The 20,721-nt window shown below is 32.4% G+C and overlaps 5 protein-coding genes across 10 annotated transcripts; 4 read left to right on the top strand and 1 right to left on the bottom strand.

The window, feature by feature from the left end:
- The first annotated feature begins 404 nt into the window (after window positions 1-404).
- On the top strand, window positions 405-3,947 carry LOC135124156 (uncharacterized). 4 transcript variants are annotated; one of them, XR_010279767.1, is made up of 8 exons: window positions 405-985; window positions 1,030-1,226; window positions 1,282-1,869; window positions 1,926-1,998; window positions 2,042-2,235; window positions 2,291-3,274; window positions 3,319-3,512; window positions 3,560-3,947. XR_010279767.1 is itself a non-coding variant. In XM_064049030.1 (3 exons), the coding sequence occupies exons 1-3, from the start codon at window positions 3,211-3,213 to the stop codon at window positions 3,926-3,928; spliced, it is 627 nt and encodes a 208-aa protein (XP_063905100.1). In that variant the 5' UTR covers window positions 3,168-3,210; the 3' UTR covers window positions 3,929-3,947. The 4 variants fall into 4 exon arrangements, 1 of the variants encoding a protein (XP_063905100.1); XR_010279768.1 differs by having other exon boundaries at window positions 840-985; XR_010279766.1 differs by having other exon boundaries at window positions 1,282-1,998.
- A 235-nt stretch (window positions 3,948-4,182) lies between these two features.
- On the top strand, window positions 4,183-4,994 carry LOC135123936 (uncharacterized). Its single transcript, XM_064048799.1, has 3 exons — window positions 4,183-4,310; window positions 4,355-4,551; window positions 4,605-4,994. Exons 1-3 carry the CDS (start codon window positions 4,244-4,246, stop codon window positions 4,977-4,979), a joined length of 639 nt encoding a protein of 212 aa, XP_063904869.1. The 5' UTR covers window positions 4,183-4,243; the 3' UTR covers window positions 4,980-4,994.
- Window positions 4,995-5,199: 205 nt separating this feature from the next.
- On the top strand, window positions 5,200-19,660 carry LOC135124155 (uncharacterized). 2 transcript variants are annotated; one of them, XM_064049029.1, is made up of 4 exons: window positions 5,249-5,290; window positions 18,912-19,063; window positions 19,107-19,303; window positions 19,354-19,660. In XM_064049029.1, the coding sequence occupies exons 2-4, from the start codon at window positions 19,000-19,002 to the stop codon at window positions 19,642-19,644; spliced, it is 552 nt and encodes a 183-aa protein (XP_063905099.1). In that variant the 5' UTR covers window positions 5,249-5,290; window positions 18,912-18,999; the 3' UTR covers window positions 19,645-19,660. The 2 variants fall into 2 exon arrangements, 1 of the variants encoding a protein (XP_063905099.1); XR_010279765.1 differs by lacking the exons at window positions 18,912-19,063; window positions 19,107-19,303; window positions 19,354-19,660 and adding an exon at window positions 5,339-5,725 and having other exon boundaries at window positions 5,200-5,290.
- Window positions 10,784-12,341, top strand: LOC135123935 (uncharacterized). Of its 2 annotated transcripts, XR_010279721.1 has the most exons (5): window positions 10,784-10,839; window positions 10,890-11,086; window positions 11,128-11,744; window positions 11,790-11,986; window positions 12,043-12,341. XR_010279721.1 is itself a non-coding variant. In XM_064048798.1 (3 exons), exons 1-3 carry the CDS (start codon window positions 11,684-11,686, stop codon window positions 12,325-12,327), a joined length of 543 nt encoding a protein of 180 aa, XP_063904868.1. In that variant the 5' UTR covers window positions 11,545-11,683; the 3' UTR covers window positions 12,328-12,341. The 2 variants fall into 2 exon arrangements, 1 of the variants encoding a protein (XP_063904868.1); XM_064048798.1 differs by lacking the exons at window positions 10,784-10,839; window positions 10,890-11,086 and having other exon boundaries at window positions 11,545-11,744.
- LOC135124154 (uncharacterized) lies at window positions 19,584-20,710 on the bottom strand. Its single transcript, XM_064049028.1, has 3 exons — window positions 20,375-20,710; window positions 20,095-20,327; window positions 19,584-20,046 (listed from the first exon to the last, which is right to left on the bottom strand). The coding sequence occupies exons 1-3, from the start codon at window positions 20,582-20,584 to the stop codon at window positions 19,653-19,655; spliced, it is 837 nt and encodes a 278-aa protein (XP_063905098.1). The 5' UTR covers window positions 20,585-20,710; the 3' UTR covers window positions 19,584-19,652.
- Between the last annotated feature and the right edge of the window lie 11 nt (window positions 20,711-20,721).

Here is a 20,721-nt window from a genome sequence, read left to right as displayed (position 1 = left end):
GGGCGCCAAATGTTTTCTTTTAAGAATGTGGAATCTTCTCAGGGGCCCAAATGTTTTTTTTTTTTAAATGTAAAACCTTTTCAGGGCTACCAGTTGTCTTTTTTGAAAATGTAAAACCTTCTCAGAGGCTCCCATGAATTTTTTTAAGACTGTGAAACCTTCTCGGGAATCCCAACTATCATGTTTAACAATGTAAAACCTTCTCGGGGGCCCAAATGTTTTTTTTTTTTGTAATAATGTGAAACCTCGGGGGTCCCAACTTTTTTTTTATGGAAAACCTCGGGACCCCAAATTTTTTTTTTAATAATATGAAACCTTCTCAGGGCTCCCAGTTGTCTTTTTTTACAAAAGTGTAAAACCTTCTCAAGGGTCCCAACTGTCTTTTTTGAAAATGTAAAACCTTGTCAGGGTCTCCAATGCATTTTCTTAAGAATGTGAAACCTTCTTGGGGGTCCCAACTGTCTTTTTTAAAATTGTAAAATCTTCTCGGGGGCGCCAAATATACATATTTTTTTTAATCTGAAACCTTCTCGAGGGTCCCAACTGTTTTTTTTTTTTTATATGTAAAACCTTCTCGGGGGCACCAATATAAATATAGAGGTTCCCTGGACTCAATTGTGAATCATTAATTAAGTGATATATCCCGTATTACAAATACAGGAAGAGGTGAATTGCCCCCAGTTGATAACCCAAATTAATAGAAATTACAATAATTTAAACTAGCAATCAGTAATTAGAAAACATGAGACTACAGAGAATTTTCTTGTTGTACAAATTATGCAGTCAAATTAGATAAAGTAAATCAAAAAACATCAACAAAAAGTTTATCGAAGAGGTTACACGAAAGCAGTTTTTGGTAATTATATAAAGAAAGAGTGATAAGAATATAGTCTGTTTGTTACTGGTCCAAAGACTATCAACATGATGTCCACGTTCGTGTTCTGTTTAATTCTGTTTGAAGTTGTTCTGGTCAAGTCAACAACAGGTAATTTTTTTCTTAGCACTGCCACCACTGAAAGTGCGTTGCAGACTACTATTGGCGCGACTACGATGGAGTCATCCCTGAAGATGCCATAATTGGTGGTCACGACAATCACGATAAACCCATCTACATAGGCCAAACTTACATCCAAGACATGGGTTTCGTTGTCTTCGAAATAAATCCAGGCCAAACATTATATGCACGTAATATGTACAACTCTGAAGTGGTAAAAGGCTACATTAAAGTATGTAGGAAACGTATCCGAGTTTAAGATCTTCTATATTTTTACCAAAATTTAGATCTTGTGTGGTCCTCGGGATCATTTTTACTGGTTGCCAACGAATTGCACTCAACTAATGAAGCACTTATATTCAGAAGAGAAAGCGTGGGTGGTTGGTGGTCGCGAAGGCAGAGGCGAAAAACACTTTGTTGGAATGATCAAGTGCGACTATGGATTCTGCATTGGGAAAATTCTTAGAAATGGCTCTTTTCGACACAGGTCCGGATTTATCGGAGTGGATAGAACCGGCCATGGACTAACCGCCGACTCGTTCGAAGTTCTTGTAAACGAAAAAAAAGAGCCCAGTGGTTCAGAAAGTAGTCTAATTTTGACTTTTCTCCATAGTGTTGGTTTTGTACTTTGTGTATTATTTTCATTTATATTTTAATAAGATGAGGTACAGGCCAGATGGGTTCATTTTGATATATTTCGTATTACAAATACAAGATGATGACCTAAATGAATAGAAATTCCCACAAACAATTTAAACTAGCAATCGAAAAAACATGAGACAAGAGATGTACAAATTTTGCAGCCAACTTAGATAAGTCAGTCAAATAACATCAACAAAAAGTTTATCGAAGAGGTTCCACGAAAGCTGTTTTTGGTAATTATATAAAGAAAGAGTGATAAAAATATAGTCTGTTTGTTACTGATCCAAAGACTGTCAACATGACGTCCACGTTTGTGTTCTGTTTAATTTTGTTTGAAGTTGCTCTAGCCAAGTCAACAACAGGTAACTTTTTTTTAACACTACCACCACTGAAAATGCGTTGCAGACTATCATTGGCGCTACTACAATGGAGTCATCCCTGAAGATGCCATAGTTGGTGGTCACGACAATCACGATAAACCTATCTACATAGGCCAAACTTATATCGAAGACATGGGTGACGTTGCCATGGAAATAAACCCAGGCCAAACGTTATATGCACATATGCATTACCCTCACGAGGTAGACTACTTGATTAAAGTATGTAGGAAACGTAGTCGAGTTTAAGATCTTCTACATTTTTACCAAAATTTAGATCTTGTGTGGTCCTTGGGATCGTTTTTACTGGTTGCCAACAAATCGCACTCAACTAATGAAGCCTTTCTATTTAGAAGAGAAACCGTTGGTGATTGGTGGTGAAGAAGACATGGGCAAAAGTTTTATTGGAAGGATCGAGTGCGAATTTGGGGTCTGCATCGGGAAAATTCTTAAAGATAACTGTTTTCGACACAAATCCGGCTTTTACGGAGTGGGTAGAGACGGTAATGAACTAATCGCCCACTCGTTCGAAATTCTTGTCAACGAAAAAAAAGAGCCCAATGGTTCCGAAAGTAGTTTAATTTTGACTTTTCCTCATGGTGTTGGTTTAGTATTTTGTGTATTATTTTCATTTATATTTTAATAAGATGAGATAGAGGTCAGCTGTGTTTTATTTAGCAATTCAAACCATGAGGTAATTTGAAAAGTCCAGTATAGAGTTTTTTATCTCTGAGCATCTATCTACATAAGCATAATTAATCCACCCATTTCTTCTTAAAGAATGCATCCACGTGTCCGTTTAAACTGGTGTAAAAATTGGCCAAGTATATTTTTTTTTTACTAAAAACTGTCGACTCCACATGAGTATAAAGATAGAGGTCCTCTGGACTCAATTGTTAATCATTAATTAAGTGATATTTCTCGTATTACACATACAGGAAGAGGTGAATTGCCCCCAGTTGGTAACCCAAATTAAGAGAAATTCCTACAATTTAAACTAGCAATCATTAGCGAGTAAACATGAGACGAAAGAGAATTTCTTGTTGTACAAGTTTTGCAGCCAACTTAGATAAGTCAGTCAAATAACATCAACAAAAAGTTTATCGAAGAGGTTACACCAAAGCTGTTTTTGGTAATTATATAAAGAAACAGTGATAAGAATACAGTCTGTTTGTTACTGATCCAAAGACTGTCAACATGACGTCTACGTTTGTGTTCTGTTTAATTCTGTTTCAAGTTATTCTGGTCAAGTCAACCACAGGTAACTTATTTTTTACCACTACCACCACTGAAAATGCGTTGCAGACTACTACTGGCGCGACTACGACGAAGTCATCCCTGAAGATGCCATAGTTGGTGGTCACGACAATCACGACAAACCCATCTACATAGGCCAAAGTTATATCAAAGACGAAGGTTTCGTTGTCATCGAAATAAACCCAGGTCGGACGTTATATGCACACATGAACAACCCTCTAGTAGTAGAAAACTACATTAAAGTATGTAGAAAACGTTTAAGATCTTCTATACTTTTACCAAAATTTAGATCTTGTGTGGTCCTCGGGATCATTTTTACTGGTTACCAACAAATCGCACCCAGCTGATGAGGCATTTATATTTAGACGAGAAACCGTTGGTGATTGGTGGTCATGAAGACAGAGGCGAAAAATATTTTGTTGGAAGGATCAACTGCGACTTTGGATTATGCATCGGGAAAATTCTTAGAACTGGCTCGTTTAGACGCAAATCCGGCTTTTACGGAGTGGATAGAGACGGACATGAACTAACCGCCGACTCGTTCGAAGTTCTCGTAAACGAAAAAAAAGACCCCAATGGTTCAGAAAGTAGTCTAGTTTTGACTTTCACCCATAGTGTTTATTTCGTACTTTGTGTATTATTTTCACTTATATTTTAATAAAATCAGGTAGAAGCTAGCTGCATTTTATTTAGTACTGAATTCAATCAAAAATAAAAAAATGTGTTATCAATATTTTTGTTCATAACGCTAATCAATGAGGCAATTGGAAAAGTCCAGCTATTTTTTTTTATTGTTGTACATATTCTGCAACTATTTTCAATTAGTCGCTATCTACATAAACATAATTAATCAACCCATCACACAATATCAATAATAAGTTTATCGAAGAGGTTATAACGAAAGCTGTTTTTGGCAACTATCTATATAAGAAAGTGTGATGATGAACACGTAGTGTATTTGAACACCAAAACGATGTCGACACTTGTGTTGTCTTTAATTTTGTTTGCTTCCACTCAAGCTCTAATCAATTCAAAAAAAGGTAACAATTTTTTTAACACTATCACCACTGAAAGTGCTTTGCAGACTACTACTGGCGCGACTACGACGGACACATCCCTGAAGATGCACTACCCGGTGGTCGCGACAGGGACTATAAAAACATCTACATAGGTCAAGCCTATATCAAAGATGAAGGTATAGCAATTGTGCAGATAGACCCAGATCGAAGCGAAGTGTATGGAGAAATGCAAGGCACTCAAGTCTTAGACGACAACATTAAAGTACGTAGGAAAAGAATACTTGAGCAGTTTTACTAAAAATTGCTTTTTTCCAGATTTTGTGTGGCCCTCCCGAAAATTTTTACTGGATGGACACAAATTTCACACAGCTCCATACAGAATTAAAGACGAAACAGCTGGTAGTCGGTGGGCATGAGGACGGATGGGGGGATTATTTTGTTGGAAGGATTGGTTGCAACGATGGATACTGTATTGGAAAAGTTCTTGAACACGGGGGTGGTGGTATGTCCGTCTTTTACGCTGTGGATAGGGACAAAAATCAACTAAAATCTAATTCGTACGAAGTTCTTGTAAACAAACAAATTCCTCCTAAACCTAAAGATGGGAGCGGTTCAGAAAGTAGTCTAAGTTTGACTTTACCACATATTTTTTCTTGTGTCCTCTGTGTATTATTTTCAATTATAATTTAATCAGATAAGTTAGAAGCTAGTTGTTTTATTTAAGTTGTTATGTTGAGATTCCTGGTAGAACTAACATGTACAACGACAAACAACGTCCCAATTTCTTATCTTGTTCCTTGAATTGACAAAATAACACGTATAGTGATGACTTTAACCTTGCAATGAAAAAAATTATCAAAATGGTGACCCCTACGACCAAAACACGACGTCTATTACGTTCACAGAAGCGACTGATTTCAACCAAACAACAGTAAACAACATGTTGCACTCTTTGACAGTTTTCCTCTTGACAACCACTCTCTCAGTTCATGCCCACAAAGGTCAGCTATATTTTTAGTGTGAACTTATAACTGAAAATAAAATTTTAGGCTACTATTGGCGCGACTACAACGGAACTCTTCCGCAAGATGCCTTAAGGGGGAACGCTAGACGAGAGACAAGTTTGAATTGGGCGCCATTTGTTGCCTTAAACGCAACCAGCAATTCTTCTTAAAATCTACCTGACGCGCTGGAATAGACGACTACAGAATGTGGGTCATAAAAGCATCGTACGCCGATAATGCAGAATAATGATAATTTATGACAGGCGGCCCACAACATACCTTCAGCACAGAATAATCATTTCTCGTATTATTTTGACATATTAATTTTAATATTCGAGATAATTTTTATATTATTCAAACACAATTTAGACACTGTAGAGCAAACAAGACTTATCAAGCCCGTCTACTAGTTTAATCACCTAATAGTAATTTTTGCACTCATGATCTTTTTTGATGGCTTTCGTGCATTCACCAGGGTGCGGGAGTTCGAACTTCCCGCACACGTGCATTTTAACTTCCCGTTGCCATGGTAACCTTAAAATACTCGCATAGTGTCAACATTGTGATGTGTTGACGGCGCCATTGTTTATAAATAACTCACAGTTAATTTCTTGAGTTTAAAGGTTTATTCGTTGCAAAAAATATTGTACACAACACGTTCGTGAGCCTGCTTCCCGCATTCACGCAAATGCGGCACTCCCTTCGGTCGTGCCGCAAACAAGCGTTCATGCGGGAAGCAGGCTATCCCGAACTAGTTGTGTAAATTACTATTACACAACTAGTTCGGGATAGCCTGCTTCCCGCATGAACGCTTGTTTGCGGCACGACCGAAGGGAGTGCCGCATTTGCGTGAATGCGGGAAGCAGGCTCACGAACGTGTTGTGTACAATATTTTTTGCAACGAATAAACCTTTAAACTGAAGAAATTAACTGTGAGTTATTTATAAACAATGGCGCCGTCAACACATCACAATGTTGACACTACGCGAGTATTTTAAGATTACCATGGCAACGGGAAGTTAAAATGCACGTGTGCGGGAAGTTCGAACTCCCGCACCCTGGTGAATGCACGAAAGCCATCAAAAAAGATCATGAGTGCAAAAATGTATTATTAATACCGTTTTCAAAATACACCTAGAATTGAAAAATCGAAAACTTAATAATTGAAAAATTGAAACATTTTAAACGAAAAAAATCGGTAAACTGAAAAATTCAAAAATCTACAAATCGAGAAACTGAACAATCTAAAAATTAAACAATTTAAAAATCGAAGAATTGGAAAACCAAAAAATCTAAACCGAGAACTTGAAAAATCGAATAATCGAGAAATCAAAACATCAAGGAAAACAAAAAAATTAACGGAAAATCTAGAACTTAAAAATTGAAAAATTAAAATACCTATCGAAAAATTGAAAAACCGAGAAATCGAAACATCAAAAAATGGAAAAATTGAAGAACCGAAACATTGCAAAATCTCAGAACTGAAATACTGAAAAACTGAAAAACAGAAGGAAAATTGAAAAATCGAAAAAGTGAAAAAATTCAAAACTGAAATCTCGAAAAACAGAAAAATGGAAAGAAAATTGAAGAATGGGAAAAGTGAAAAAATCCAAAACTGAAACATTGAAAAATCCAGAAATCGAAAAATGGAAAAATCACAATTGAAGAAAGAATTGAAAAATCAAGTAATTGAGAAATGGGAAAATCAAAAAATCAGTTAATCGAAAAATTGAAAAATCGGAAAATTTAGAAACGTCAAAAATTGAAAACTGAAAAATAAAAAAATTTCAAAATCATAAAACTGAAATACGTAAAGTTAATAAATTGAAAAACTGAAAATTTTTGAAAAAAAAATCGTATCAAAAACTAAAAATTCAAAAAATCGGGAAATTGAACAATCAAAAAATCAAAACATTGAAATCCCAGTAAGTTGATAAATAGGAAAATTTAAAAAACAAAAACTTTAAAAATCCAAGAATTGAACAACAAAAAAAATCTAAGCCTGAAAACTCAGAAAATTGAATGATCGAGAACAAAAAATCTAAAATTTAAAAATTCGACCAATTGAAAAATCATGAAACTGAAAAATCGAAAAGTCGAGATAGTGAGAAATCTAAAAACCTAAAACTTTAAAAACTGAAAAATTAAAATATCGAAAAATTTAATAACCGAGAAAACACAATATCAAAAATTTGAAAAATTGAGAAATCTAAAATTATAAACTTTAAAAATCGAAAAATTAAAATATCGAGAAATTGAAAAATCGGGAAACCGAGAGATCGAGAAGGGAGGACGAAGGACGAAGGACAAAAAGGACAAAGAATGTATATATATTTTGCCTTTTCTTTTTTCTTAATATACATAGCCATCTTTTCACAACAAGAAACTTAAAACATGGTTAAAATAGTAACGTATTTAAAGTTTCATGTTGTAAAAGAAGTCTACACATATCCAAACAAAAAGGCAAAATGTTTTTTTTTCACATTAGATTTCAAAGCATTCGGTTTTGTAGTTCCTGTTTAAATCAATAAAATAAATTTGCGCATTCATTAAATTTTTTTAGTCACCCTGTATATCCGAATCCAAAAAATATAAATGGAATGATAGATTACAAGAAGAGACTTATCATATTTTGTAAATTTTAAATAGGATTATACTGCAAACTTTTGAGCTGACGTCATCAATTTTTTGGAGGGATAAGCAAATATGTTTTGACTAAAAATTTATTATGCTCTTTATAACCTTAAAACATTTGCAAGATGTCAAAGCATTGGGTTCTGTAGTTCTTGATTAAATCAATAAAATAAATTTACGCATTCATTAATTTTTGGGGTCATCCTGTATATACAAATCCAAAAAACATGAATGGAATGATAAATCACAAGAAGAGACTCATCATATTTTATACAATTTAGATAGGATTTATTCAGCAAAATTTTGAGGTGACGTCATCATTTTTAGAGGTGATAAGTAAATATATCGTGATTAAAACGGTCCTGGTTTAATAACAAAAAAATATTGTTCGTCTATAAAACAAGCTCGTCTTAGACAAAGTATTCGTAAAAAAATATGTCGTAAAAAAATTTACGTATGCTGGTCCTGACTGCGATTATGGTTTAAATATTTTTTAGAAAACCCTGGCATGGATGTAGAAACATTTGTGATAGCCAAAGAGGTTCTTTTGAGAAAATTATCTTTGAATTTAGACCAAATTGAAATAGACACTAGGCAACAGGCACATTTGGGCAAAAGAAAGAGAAATTAGGGTTACGGCTTCAAATTTTGGACGTATTTACAATAGACCGACTACAGCAATAGCTAAAACTGTGGAGTCTCTGTTGTACAGTACATTTAGAGGTCATACATACTATGGACAGCAAAGTGAGCAAAGTGAGAAAAAAGCTGTCAAGTGTTTTGAAATAAATAAAAATATAAAAACTGAACGGTGTGGCTTGTTTATTTCAAAACAATTTCCTTACTTGGCTGCTAGTCCAGACAGGGTTCTAGAGGATAGGAGTGCATTAGTCGAAATTAAATGCCCTTCAAAATCGCAAGATTTGTCTCACGAAGAAGCGGTTAAAAAAAAATAATCAAATTTTGTACATTGACAGACAGAGAATTGAAACTAAAAAAAAAATCATGATTACTACTTTCAAGTCCAGGGACAAATGCTTGTTACGGGTATTTCACAAGTGTATTTTGTTGTATATGGACACCCAAAGGAATAAATATAGAAAAAATTTATAAAGACGAAGAAATATATGTAAAAAGATGGCAGATAAACTTGGCAGATTTTACTTTGGCGCATTATTGCCCGAAATAATTAATTCAAGAAGAAAGAGGAACCTGCCTTTGCGAGAGATTTTTTAAAAATAAATAAAATTTATACGAGCACTTTTTTCGAGTAAACAATGAAGGGAGAAGTTACTGGGCGTAGGGCTTTTTTAAAACACCTCCTTTCTAGGATAAGTAGTAGATACATTTAGCTACTTATACGTGTTAAACAAAAGCTGTATTTTATATATTTTTTATTATTATTATAAATATGTTAATTAGTTTTATTAATTAACAAAGCAAAATATATATTAACAATAATATTACAATGAATTTTTAGTAATCACGTGTATTGAATTCAGGATCCTGAGTGGAGTAAAAATATTGTAGTTGCCCAGTTTTAATTCGGTTTTATGATAGTACCTCATTGCGTAAAAGTTAATTTTCTTAACAATAGATTACTACGGCCGGTTCTAGCGGCTTGTTATAAAACTGAGTTCCTTGCCATAAATTAGAAAAATCAGCCGAGAACTCTAACAATTAGCTTATTAACTCTTATTAGCTAGTGGCGCTCCTATCGGCAAAGTACTGAACTAACTGCTCAAATTCTGTCGAATTGATACCCATTTTTTTCAATAATTGTTAGTTTTTGTTAAAAACTCTGCTAACCAATAGATCATTAATTTTCTTCTCATATTCCTGTTAAAATTATTCGACGTATTTTGCATTAATTTGTGGTGTATTTTGATTTTAATAAACACATTATTATTTAAACAAATTGTACCACTAACAAACATTTAATGACTCTGCGCCCTGTAAAAAGTTCTGTTTTATCCATGCGCGAATTTTCAAGCGATTCTATGATGGTAATGACTCAAAAAACTTGAAAAGAAAACATACAATGGTGCTTTTTTTACGATATTTCTCAGCCATATTTTTTTAGTTGATTGAACTGGTCTCTGCGCTCTAGAATATGAAAAAAGCTGCAGTTTGATGTATGATACATCTATATTAATATCATTTTTTCATACAAAAAACCAAAAAAATATTATACCGCGAGTCCCCTTAATTGGTGGTCAAGACGAAGAAGTCACAAATGAATACATAGGGCAAGTCTATCTCAGCAGAGAGGGCTTAATTCCTGCAGAAATATATGCAGATCATAAGGACGTCTACGTGTATATGAATTTGGTTCTACATCATATTACAAAAAACATCAAAGTAAGAAAACTGTACTGGTGTTCAGATACGTATTTTTTGATTTTTCTGTTGTTGTAGATCTTGTGCGGCTCTGCTCAGAATTTCAACTGGATTGAAACAACGACGTCCACCCTTCACGCGGACTTAATAAACAAACATCCAGTGATAGGTGGCCACGAGGACGGGTGGGGGGACGAATCAGTTCTAAATACGGGACTTGCATAGGGACAGTTCCGGAAAATGGGATTGAGCGAAAAAGTGCCTTCTTTTGTAGGAATAATACTAGAGGATTTATCAGTGACGTTGAAATTAAGACGCTAAAAGACTACGAAGTTCTTGTGACGACGAATAGAAAGGAGAAGGACTGAGTCCTGTAACGCTAAAAACTCAAATAAATAAATAAATAAATAAATAAATAAAATAGACTACTGTCGTTTGCTATTCCACCACCCAAAATCAATTTATCAGAGATGTTTACATTAAACACGAAACCCAGATAATGTTAGTAGTGAGAAAACCACTAAACAAGATGTTGTTTTTGTTCATGGTTACTGCAGTACAAGCAAGCAAGGGCAAGCTTGAGTTATTTTTGGAAATAGTGCAACTGAAAGTAGGTTTTCAGATTACTACTGGCGCGACTACGACGGAGCCATCCCTGATGATGCTCTTCTCGCCGGACGAGACGCAGACGGACGGGATGTCTACATAGGCCAAGTTTACTTCAGAGGTGAAGGCCTGCTCCCCGTGCAAATAAACCCAGGCATTAAAGGAGTTTACGCGGCATTATTCCAAGCAAAATTCGCTAAAGAATACATTCAAGTAAGTTGAAAAAGTCAAAAAGGTCACTAATGTTGTCTTAGATATTGTGTGGAAAGCTCGATAATTTTGGCTGGTTACAAACAAATTCGTCCACTATTGTGGAAGATTTGAACAATAGGCAACCAGTCGTTGGTGGAAACGAAGACGCAGAAGGAGAGAAAAATTATTGGATTGGGGCGGCTTACGAGAACAAAACCATGTGCATAGGGCACGTCTTAGAAGTAGTGGATGCGGATGACGAGCCTCGGTTACACTGTGTGAACAAATATGGCCGGTTTTGGAGGAAAAGCTCGTACAAGATTCTGGTCTAAAAACTGATGTAATAAAAATGCGAATAAATTTGGTGTTTTTTCTATGACGAATGTATATCCTAGAACATGGAAAATAGGTCTCCCGTTTCCGTCTTTAAATAAAAGGAACACTTATTTATTAATTATTTTGATTGGCACGAATTCAAATAATCAACAAAATCGTTAAGAAACGAATAACTGAAAACTTGTTGTTGCAAACACCCAAACAAAAATAGTGATGATACAGACAACAAATTATTGCACGCCGTAGACGATAATTTTGTTTTAGTTCAGATTGCGAACAAACATGTTTAAAACTACGTTCTATTTCGCGATATTTTCCTCTGTATACATCGCTGCACACAAAGGTATTTTTTTCTAGTGTTAACATTACAATCAATAGTAATTTGTAGACTACTATTGGCGAGACTACAACGAAACAATTCCCGAAGATGCAATCGTTGGCCGACGAAACGTCGATGGGAAAAGTGTGTACGTGGGACAGGTTTACATTAGTAGGGAAGGTCTAGTCCCTGTGAAGATAGATCCAGCCACTACGGGTGTATTTGCGGAAATTAAGGGTGTTCAGTTTGCAAGAAAACACATCAAAGTAGGTTAAGGGTCCAAGGTTATGTATTGTAAGATAGTAAATGTGTGTTATTCTAGATTCTGTGTGGTCCATCTGGCAATTTCGAGTGGCACTCAACAACATCTAGTTCTCTTCACGTGGACTTGATTAACAAACACCCGGTTGTTGGTGGCCACGAAGATGGATGGGGAACTTACTTCGTGGGACGAATTTTACCCAACCAAGGGACTTGCATAGGGAAAATTCTGGAAGCTGGGATGAATGGGTCGAGTTATTTCTACTGCGTGAACGAGCAGCTAGAATCCGAAGTGGCGAACGAATTTGAAGTTCTTGTAAATATTAACAGCAAGGATAAATCTTAAAAGGACAAACATAAGTGCTTTATTAATCTCAGTGGCGTAGCTAGCTTCCACTGCGCCCCCCCGCAGTTTATAGTAAGCGCCCCCATACACCAAATTTAAAAAGTAATATAAAATTAACATGAAATTACTGGTTTACCAGTAGTGGCGCCGAATAACACAGATTTACAAATAATAATAATTTATAGACATGATAATTTTTAAAAATTGTTAATTGATTATACTGGCTTCATTCGACGTTGTCGAGAGTTCATAAATTCGCGTTGTCGAGATCTAATTTTTGGGATCGATCACACTCAATGCTCAACACAGCTAAGTTGGTTAATCGTGTTTGACTTATCGTGCTTCCCAAATATGATTTAATTAATTTTAATTTAGAAAAAGATCTTTCTGCCGATAAAGAAGTCACTGGAAGTGTTAAAAATAGAAGTAACGCAGCGCAAATATCTGGTAAACTACTCGTTAAAAAATTATTGTCCATAAACAAAAACTTAGCAATATCTGTAATTTTAGTTATTTTTTGCTGAATAATTTAATTTCACCAACAACAATGTTTTTAAAACTAACGATTTGCCCACAGATTGCACCAGAAATATCTTCTTCGTATTTATTTGCCAACTTTGATGCTGCCTCCACCAATTCTTCGTCTGTACTATTCAACATTTCCTTTTTTCTTCAATTTTTTTATATCATTTACCCGATTTTTTAATTTTCATTTTCTGGATTTTATATCACAATTTTTCGTTTATTCAATTTTTCACATTTTCAATTCCTCGATTTTCCAAATTTCAATACATATTTAGATTTTACAATAATTTTCGTGTTTTCGACCGCAATTTTTCGATCTTTAAGTTTCTCAATTTTTAATCTTTCGATTTTTGAATTTTCCGTTTCTTCAATTTCATTCGTTTTTTCATTTTGAGTTTTCAATTTTACAATTTTTCTATTTTATAGCTTTTCCATTCTGTTTATTCGGAAAGTAGAAAATTCGAAAAATTGAAAAATCGGAAAATTAAAAAATTGGAAAAAATTTAAAAAACAAAAAATTGCAAAATCGATAAAACGGAAAATCGAATGGAATTTGTTTTTACGATTTTTTAACTTGGATTTTTTAAATTTTTTATTCTGTATTTCAATTTTTCGATTTTTGGAATTTTCTGACTCTCATATTTAGGTTTTTTTAGTTTTTCGATTTTTCCGTTTATCTTTTTTTAAGTAAATATTTCAATTTTGAATTTTCCGATTTCGGCCTATTTCGATTTCTCGATCTTCTGAAATCTCAAGTTTTCGATTTCGATTTCTTGGTTTTTCGATTTTCAAAATTTTCGATTTTTCTAGTATATATTTTAATTTTTTGATTTTTTAAATTTTCCATTTTTCGCTTTTATAATCTTTATGTTTCGATTTCCCGATTTTTATTTTTTAATGTGTTTCAATTTTTCCATTTTTGGAATTTTTCGATTTCTCGATTTTTAAATTTTTGGCTATCTCAATTTTTCAACATCGCAATTTTGGGAATTTTTCAATTTCTATATTTTTCAGATTTTCGATATTTTCATTTTCCCGAATTTGTAATTTTCATTTTCTTGATTTTATATCACAATTTTTCATTTTTCCATTACCTTTATTCTTTCAATGTTTCTTTGGATTTTATAATTTTTTGTTTATTCAATTATTTACATTTTCAATCTTTGATTTTTTAAGTTCTTGATTTCCAATTTTTTTATTTTTCGAAGCTTTCATTTTGTACTTTTTCAGTTTTACAATTTTTCTATTTTAAAATTTTTCGATTTTGTTTATTCGAAAAGTTAAAAACTCGAAAAAATGAAAAATTGAAACAATGAAAAACTAAAAACCGAGAAACTTAAAAATCTAAAAAAAATTAATGAATCGTAGAATGGGAAAGAAGAAAATCCAAAAATTGTAAAATCGAAAAATTATAGAATCTTGAAAATTGTAAAGTCCAAAAACTGTGACATTCAAACACCGAAAAATTGAAAAATTCCAAAAACGAAAAACTGAAAAAGTGAACAACTTTAAAAATTATAATTATTAGGAGTGTTACATAATTAAAATGAAAACTGGAAAAACTGCAAATGAAAAATTAAAGAAACGGGAAATTGAAAGCCGAAAATTGAAAAAATAAAGAAAATTAAAAACCCACACGAAAAATTGCAAATAGAAAAATTGACGAAATTACAAACTGAAAACTCGTGAAATTTGCAAACTCTAAAATTTGAAAGATCCAAAAGTTGGAAAATCAAAAACTGAAAAATCGAGAAATCGAAAATTTTCAAAACTGAAAAGTCGAAAGATTGAAAAATCGAAATTTTGGAAAATCGAAAAACCGAGGAATTCAAAATGAAAAAACATCGAGAATTCAAGATGTTGAAAAATCTAAATATCTAAAATTTAAAAAATAGAAAAATTACAATAACGAAAAATTTAACATTAAAAAAACACAAAATTAAAAAGTCGAAAAATCGAGAAATTGAGAAATGGAAAAATGAAAATTTAGAAAAACTAAAGATTGAAAAGCATAAAAAAATTAAAATCGGGAAATGGGAACGTAAAAAAAATAAAATCGAAAAATTGAAAAATTTTAAATTTAAAAATTCGAAAACTTGAAAAACCGAAAAACTGAAGAAATGAAAAACTAAAAAATCGGCAAATTGAAAAATCTCAAAACTGAAAAGTCGAAAAATTGAAAAACCCAAAAGTCGAAAAATCAAAATTTAAAAAGTTGAAAAATGAAAATATAAAAACACTGGAAATATATAGACATTCTCAAAATTGAAATGTTCAAAAATTGAGAAATCGAAAACTTGAAAAATCCAGAAATCGAAAAAAAGAACGAAAAGTAAAAACATTTTAAAATCGAAAAAACGAAAAATCGACATGTAAGAAATCGAAAATTCCAAAATCGAAAAATTGGAATACACGTTAAAAAGGTTAAAATCGGGAGATCGAAGCATAACAAAACATAAAATCGAAAAATGGAGAATTTTAAAAGTCTAAAAACTTGAAGAAATAAAAAATTGAAAAATGGAAAAGCCGAGATATCGAAATTAAAAAATTGAGACATCAAAAGATCCGAGAAATGGAGAAATCGAAATAGCCCGAAATCGAAAAACCGGAAAATTTAAAACTGAAATACATATTTAAACGTAAAAAAAAACGATAAATCAAAATATTCAAAATTCGAAAAATCAGAAATTTTAAAAATCGAAATATCAAAAAAGTGAAAAATTTTAAATTAAAAAATTGGAGATATTGAAAAATCCCAAAATTGGAACAACGAAAACTTCAAAAATCAATAAATTGGAAAGAGGAAAAATCAAAGAATTGATTAATAGAAAAATTGAGAAATGTAAAAATGAAAATTTAAAAAAGGCAAAAATTGAAAAATTGTAAAACTGAAATATCGAAAAATTAAGCAAACTAAAAATCGAGAAATCAAGAAATCGAAAAATTGTAATTCAATTTTGTTTTATTTTTCCACAAAAATTTCGATGTCGAAGATAAAAATTCAACACGGATTCATGAACCATAGGTACACAGTTACTTTTTTTTAATTTATATAACATTTATTTGACAAAACTGTAGAACTGAAGGCAAATAGAAACATTGAAAAACTAAAAATCAAGAAAAAATTAATGAATCAAAGAACGAATTAAATCGAAAAATGTAAGTCCAAAAACTAACATTTAAAAATCGAAAAATTAAAAAATTCCTAAAACGAAAAATTGAAAAAGCTGACAACTCTAATAAAAATTATAATTATTATTACATATCTAAAATGAAAACTAGAAAACCTGCAAATCAAAAATGGAAGAAACGAAAAATTGAAAACAAAAAAATTTTTAAATCCAAAAACTAAAAAATTTCAAATTGAGAAAAAGAAAAAATATAAAAACCGCTTCCTCGCGGGTTGAAATATCTCGATTATTAATTGCCTTTATTAACAAACTTGTTCGTTAAATAGCTATTAATTTACCTGATCTCATTTTCAATTCCCGAATTTGTAATTTTCATTTTCTTGATTTTATATCACAATTTATCATTTTTCCATTACCTTTATTCTTTCAATGTTTCTTTGGATTTTATAATTTTTTGTTTATTAAATTTTTTACATTTTCAATATTTGATTTTTTAAGTTCTTGATTTCCAATTTTTTTATTTTTCGAAGCTTTCATTTTGTACTTTTTCAGTTTTCCAATTTTTCTATTTTAAAATTTTTCGAGTTTGTTTATTCGAAAAGTTAAAAACTCGAAAAAATGAAAAATTGAAACAATGAAAAACTAAAAACCGAGAAACTTAAAAATCTAAAAAAAATTAATGAATCGTAGAATGGGAAAGAAGAAAATCCAAAAATTGTAAAATCGAAAAATTATAGAATCTTGAAAATCGTAAAGTCCAAAAACTGTGACATTCAAACACCGAAAAATTGAAAAATTCCAAAAACGAAAAACTGAAAAAGTGAACAACTTTAAAAATTATAATTATTAGGAGTGTTACATAATTAAAATGAAAACTGGAAAAACTGCAAATGAACAATTAAAGAAACGGGAAATTGAAAGCCGAAAATTGAAAAAATAAAGAAAATTAAAAACCCACACGAAAAATTGCAAATAGAAAAATTGACGAAATTAAAAACTCGTGAAATTTGCAAACTCTAAATTTTGAAACATCCAAAAGTTGGAAAATCAAAAACTGAAAAATCGAGAAATCGAAAATTTTCAAAACTGAAAAGTCGAAAGATTGAAAAATCGAAATTTTGGAAAATCGAAAAACCGAGGAATTCAAACTGAAAAAAGATCGAGAATTCAAGATGTCGAAAAATCTAAATATCTAAAATTTAAAAAATAGAAAAATCACAATAACGAAAAATTTAACATTAAAAAAAAAACACAAAATTAAAAAGTCGAAAAATCGAGAAATTGAGAAATGGAAAAATGAAAATTTAAAAAAACTAAAGATTGAAAAATTTAAAAAAAAATAAAATCGGGAAATGGGAACGTAAAAAAAATAAAATCGAAAAATTGAAAAATTTTAAATTTAAAAATTCGAAAACTTGAAAAACCGAAAAACTGAAGAAATGAAAAACTAAAAATCGGCAAATTGAAAAATCTCAAAACTGAAAAGTCGAAAAATTGAAAAACCCAAAAGTCGAAAAATCAAAATTTAAAAAGTTGAAAAATGAAAATATCGAAACACTGAAAATATATAGACATTCTCAAAATTGAAATGCTGAAAAATTGAGAAATCGAAAACTTGAAAAATCCAGAAATCGAAAAAAAGAACGAAAAGTAAAAACATTTTAAAATCGAAAAAACGAAAAATCGAGATGTAAGAAATCGAAAATTCCAAAATCGAAAAATTGGAATACACGTTAAAAAGGTTAAAATCGGGAGATCGAAGCATAACAAAACATAAAATCGAAAAATGGAAAAATTTTAAAAGACTAAAAACTTGAAGAAATAAAAAATTGAAAAATGGAAAAGCCAAGAAATCGAAATTAAAAAATTGAGACATCAAAAGATCCGAGAAATGGAGAAATCGAAATAGCCCGAAATCGAAAAACCGGAAAATTTAAAACTGAAATACATATTTAAACGTAAAAAAAACGATAAATCAAAATATTCAAAATTCGAAAAATCTGAAATTTTAAAAATCGAAATATCAAAAAAGTGAAAAATTTTAAATTAAAAAATTGGAGATATAGAAAAATCCCAAAATTGGAACAACGAAAACTTCAAAAATCAATAAATTGGAAAGAGGAAAAATCAAAAAATCAAAGCATTGATTAATAGAAAAATTGAGAAATGTAAAAATGAAAATTTAAAAAAGGCAAAAATTGAAAAATTGTAAAACTGAAATATCGAAAAATTAAGTAAACTAAAAATCGAGAAATCAAGAAATCGAAAAATTGTAATTCAATTTTGTTGTTTGACAAAACTGTAGAACTGAAGAAACGGCAAATAGAAACATTGAAAAACTAAAAATCAAGAAAAAATTAATGAATCAAAGAACGAATTAAATCGAAAAATGTAAGTCCAAAAACTAACATTTAAAGATCGAAAAATTAAAAAATTCCTAAAACGAAAAATTGAAAAAGGGAACAACTCTAATAAAAATTATAATTATTATTACATATCTAAAATGAAAACTAGAAAACCTGCAAATCAAAAATGGAAGAAACGACAAATTGAAAACAAAAAAAATTGAAAAATCCAAAAACTAAAAAATTTCAAATTGAGAAAAAGAAAAAATATAAAAACTCCTTCCTCGCGGGTTAAAATATCTCGATTATTAATTGCCTTTATTAACAAACTTGTTCGTTAAATAGCTATTAATTTACCTGATCTCATTTTCAATTCCAACAAAAACCCCTTCTTTAAAAATTGCACATTTTAATAAAACATATCGGTTACGTTACGGTCTGCGCCCCTTTTGACGCTGCGCCCCCCCGCATTGCGGGGTCTGCGGGGGTGCTATTTACGCCACTGATTAATCCTCTTCTTTCCCTTGCTTTCCCGTTTCGACTTCGATAATATAGGCAACCACTTATACATGTTACCTGGCAGATTTAATAGGTGGATTTCCCAGGCACCTCATTTTAAGATCCAAGACACCAACAAAGTGTAGTTTTCTCAAATCTATTGTCGACTAAAGATGTTCTCTTCCACGTTCCTTCTTGTTTTCGTCGTCATTCAACTCTCGATTTGTCTAGAAGAAGGTAAGTACTACCTCCACCACGACACAATCTAACTTATTTGTAGATTACTACTGGAGAGAGTACACAGGAACAATTCCCGACGACGCGGTAGTAGCAGGTCAAGACATCAACAACCAAAACGTTTACATTGGGCAAGCCTACGTCCACAATGAGGGACTAATCGTGTCTGCAATTTTTCCCGGAGTACGAGAAGTCTACGCTCCTATTAACGGTATTAAAACTGTCAAGTCGTACGTGAAGGTTAGTACCACCGAGTTGATACCACTTTGCCTGTAAGTCACTCATTACAGATTCTTTGTGGACCTCAAAGCAACTTCTACTGGTCACAAGCAAACGCATCCCACCTCCATCTACAAATGATCGACAAACACCCAATCATAGGTGGACACGAAGTCGGCGGCGTGTTATACATAGGGCGCATCAGTTCCGAAGGAGACATCAAAATAGGAAAAGTGTGTTCTTTCCTTACCGAAAATGCGCTGACTTTTTTTAACAGTAGGGATACAGAGAAAAGCGTCGCTTCATATGAAATACTTATGTATAATGAGAACGCCCTAGAAGTTAAAATTGAAAAAAAATAAATTCTATTTTATTCTACAGCTATAAACGTGCAACTAGCGATCTTTCCAAAACCCAGCTTCTCGAACGCGTCTATCGCCGCTCTATTGTCAGGAAGAACAGTAACAACAGTCCAGTACCCTTCTTCCCCGATTTCTTTAGCAAAAGCTTTCATTACCAAACTGGCGTACCCTTTTCTTTTGTGGGCTACTTCAGTTTGCAGCACAGTCGGGTTACCGAAGACATGTCTAACAGCCCAAGCCACCATCTGGTCACTACTTTTCAGAAAAACTCCATAGCCACCATTTATCTCTATGAAACCAGCAATGTACTTGTCGGAATTGAAAAACGGGTGTGGCCATAAGTCGTTGATTTGTTTGGCATCGGAAGGTTGGATTTTTTTGACGTAGACGTCGGAAGGGCACCTGAAAACGTACTTTCAATAGGTGTGCCAATTTTAGTCAAAGTCGTACTGTAAGACCAACTGTGTCGGAGGAAGACCATAAAGCAAACATGGCATGTCTTTCGCGATTTTTATATTTTTCTCTTGTAGACACCTCTTCACTGTGGGGATGAATTTTTCGTGGACTGCGTAAAAGTACGATCTTTTGTTCTCGTATGTGATGCGTTTGGTTTTCGAAAGACCTTGGTAGAGATTCGTGCAGTGATCATCCAGAGTGAAGACGTGAATGTCTTGACAGAAGAGCTACAATTTATGTTAAAAACTGCGAATAGCGATAGTACGGGTCGTACATTTACTAAGACTATAAGGGTACCATCTTCTTCCCAGCTGTTTCTAGGTGACAAAAAGGTTATAGAGTCTTTATACTTATCAGATCTTTTCCACTTTATCCCAGTGTGGACTAAAGTAGACATGTGAGGAGCCCATGACGCTCTACTTTCGTACAAAGCGGCTAACTCAGGTAACTGGGAATTAGGGATTTCGACCAAGATATCAGACATTTCTAACTACTTAATTAACCAGAATCGGTTTGTTCACGTCTATACCGCAACAAAGACACTTATAGTTTCATCAAATCACCTAGTGCATAACTGATTGCAGCTATCACAAACTAAACAACAGTCATTCCAAAGATAAT

The sequence above is a fragment of the Zophobas morio genome, unplaced genomic scaffold (assembly GCF_036711695.1).
Source record: "Zophobas morio isolate AGI-343-1 ecotype UQ-CSIRO unplaced genomic scaffold, CSIRO_AGI_Zmor_V1 ptg000007l, whole genome shotgun sequence".
Classification (NCBI taxonomy): Eukaryota; Metazoa; Arthropoda; class Insecta; order Coleoptera; family Tenebrionidae; genus Zophobas; species Zophobas morio.
This window is presented reverse-complemented; position numbering and strand designations above follow the sequence as displayed.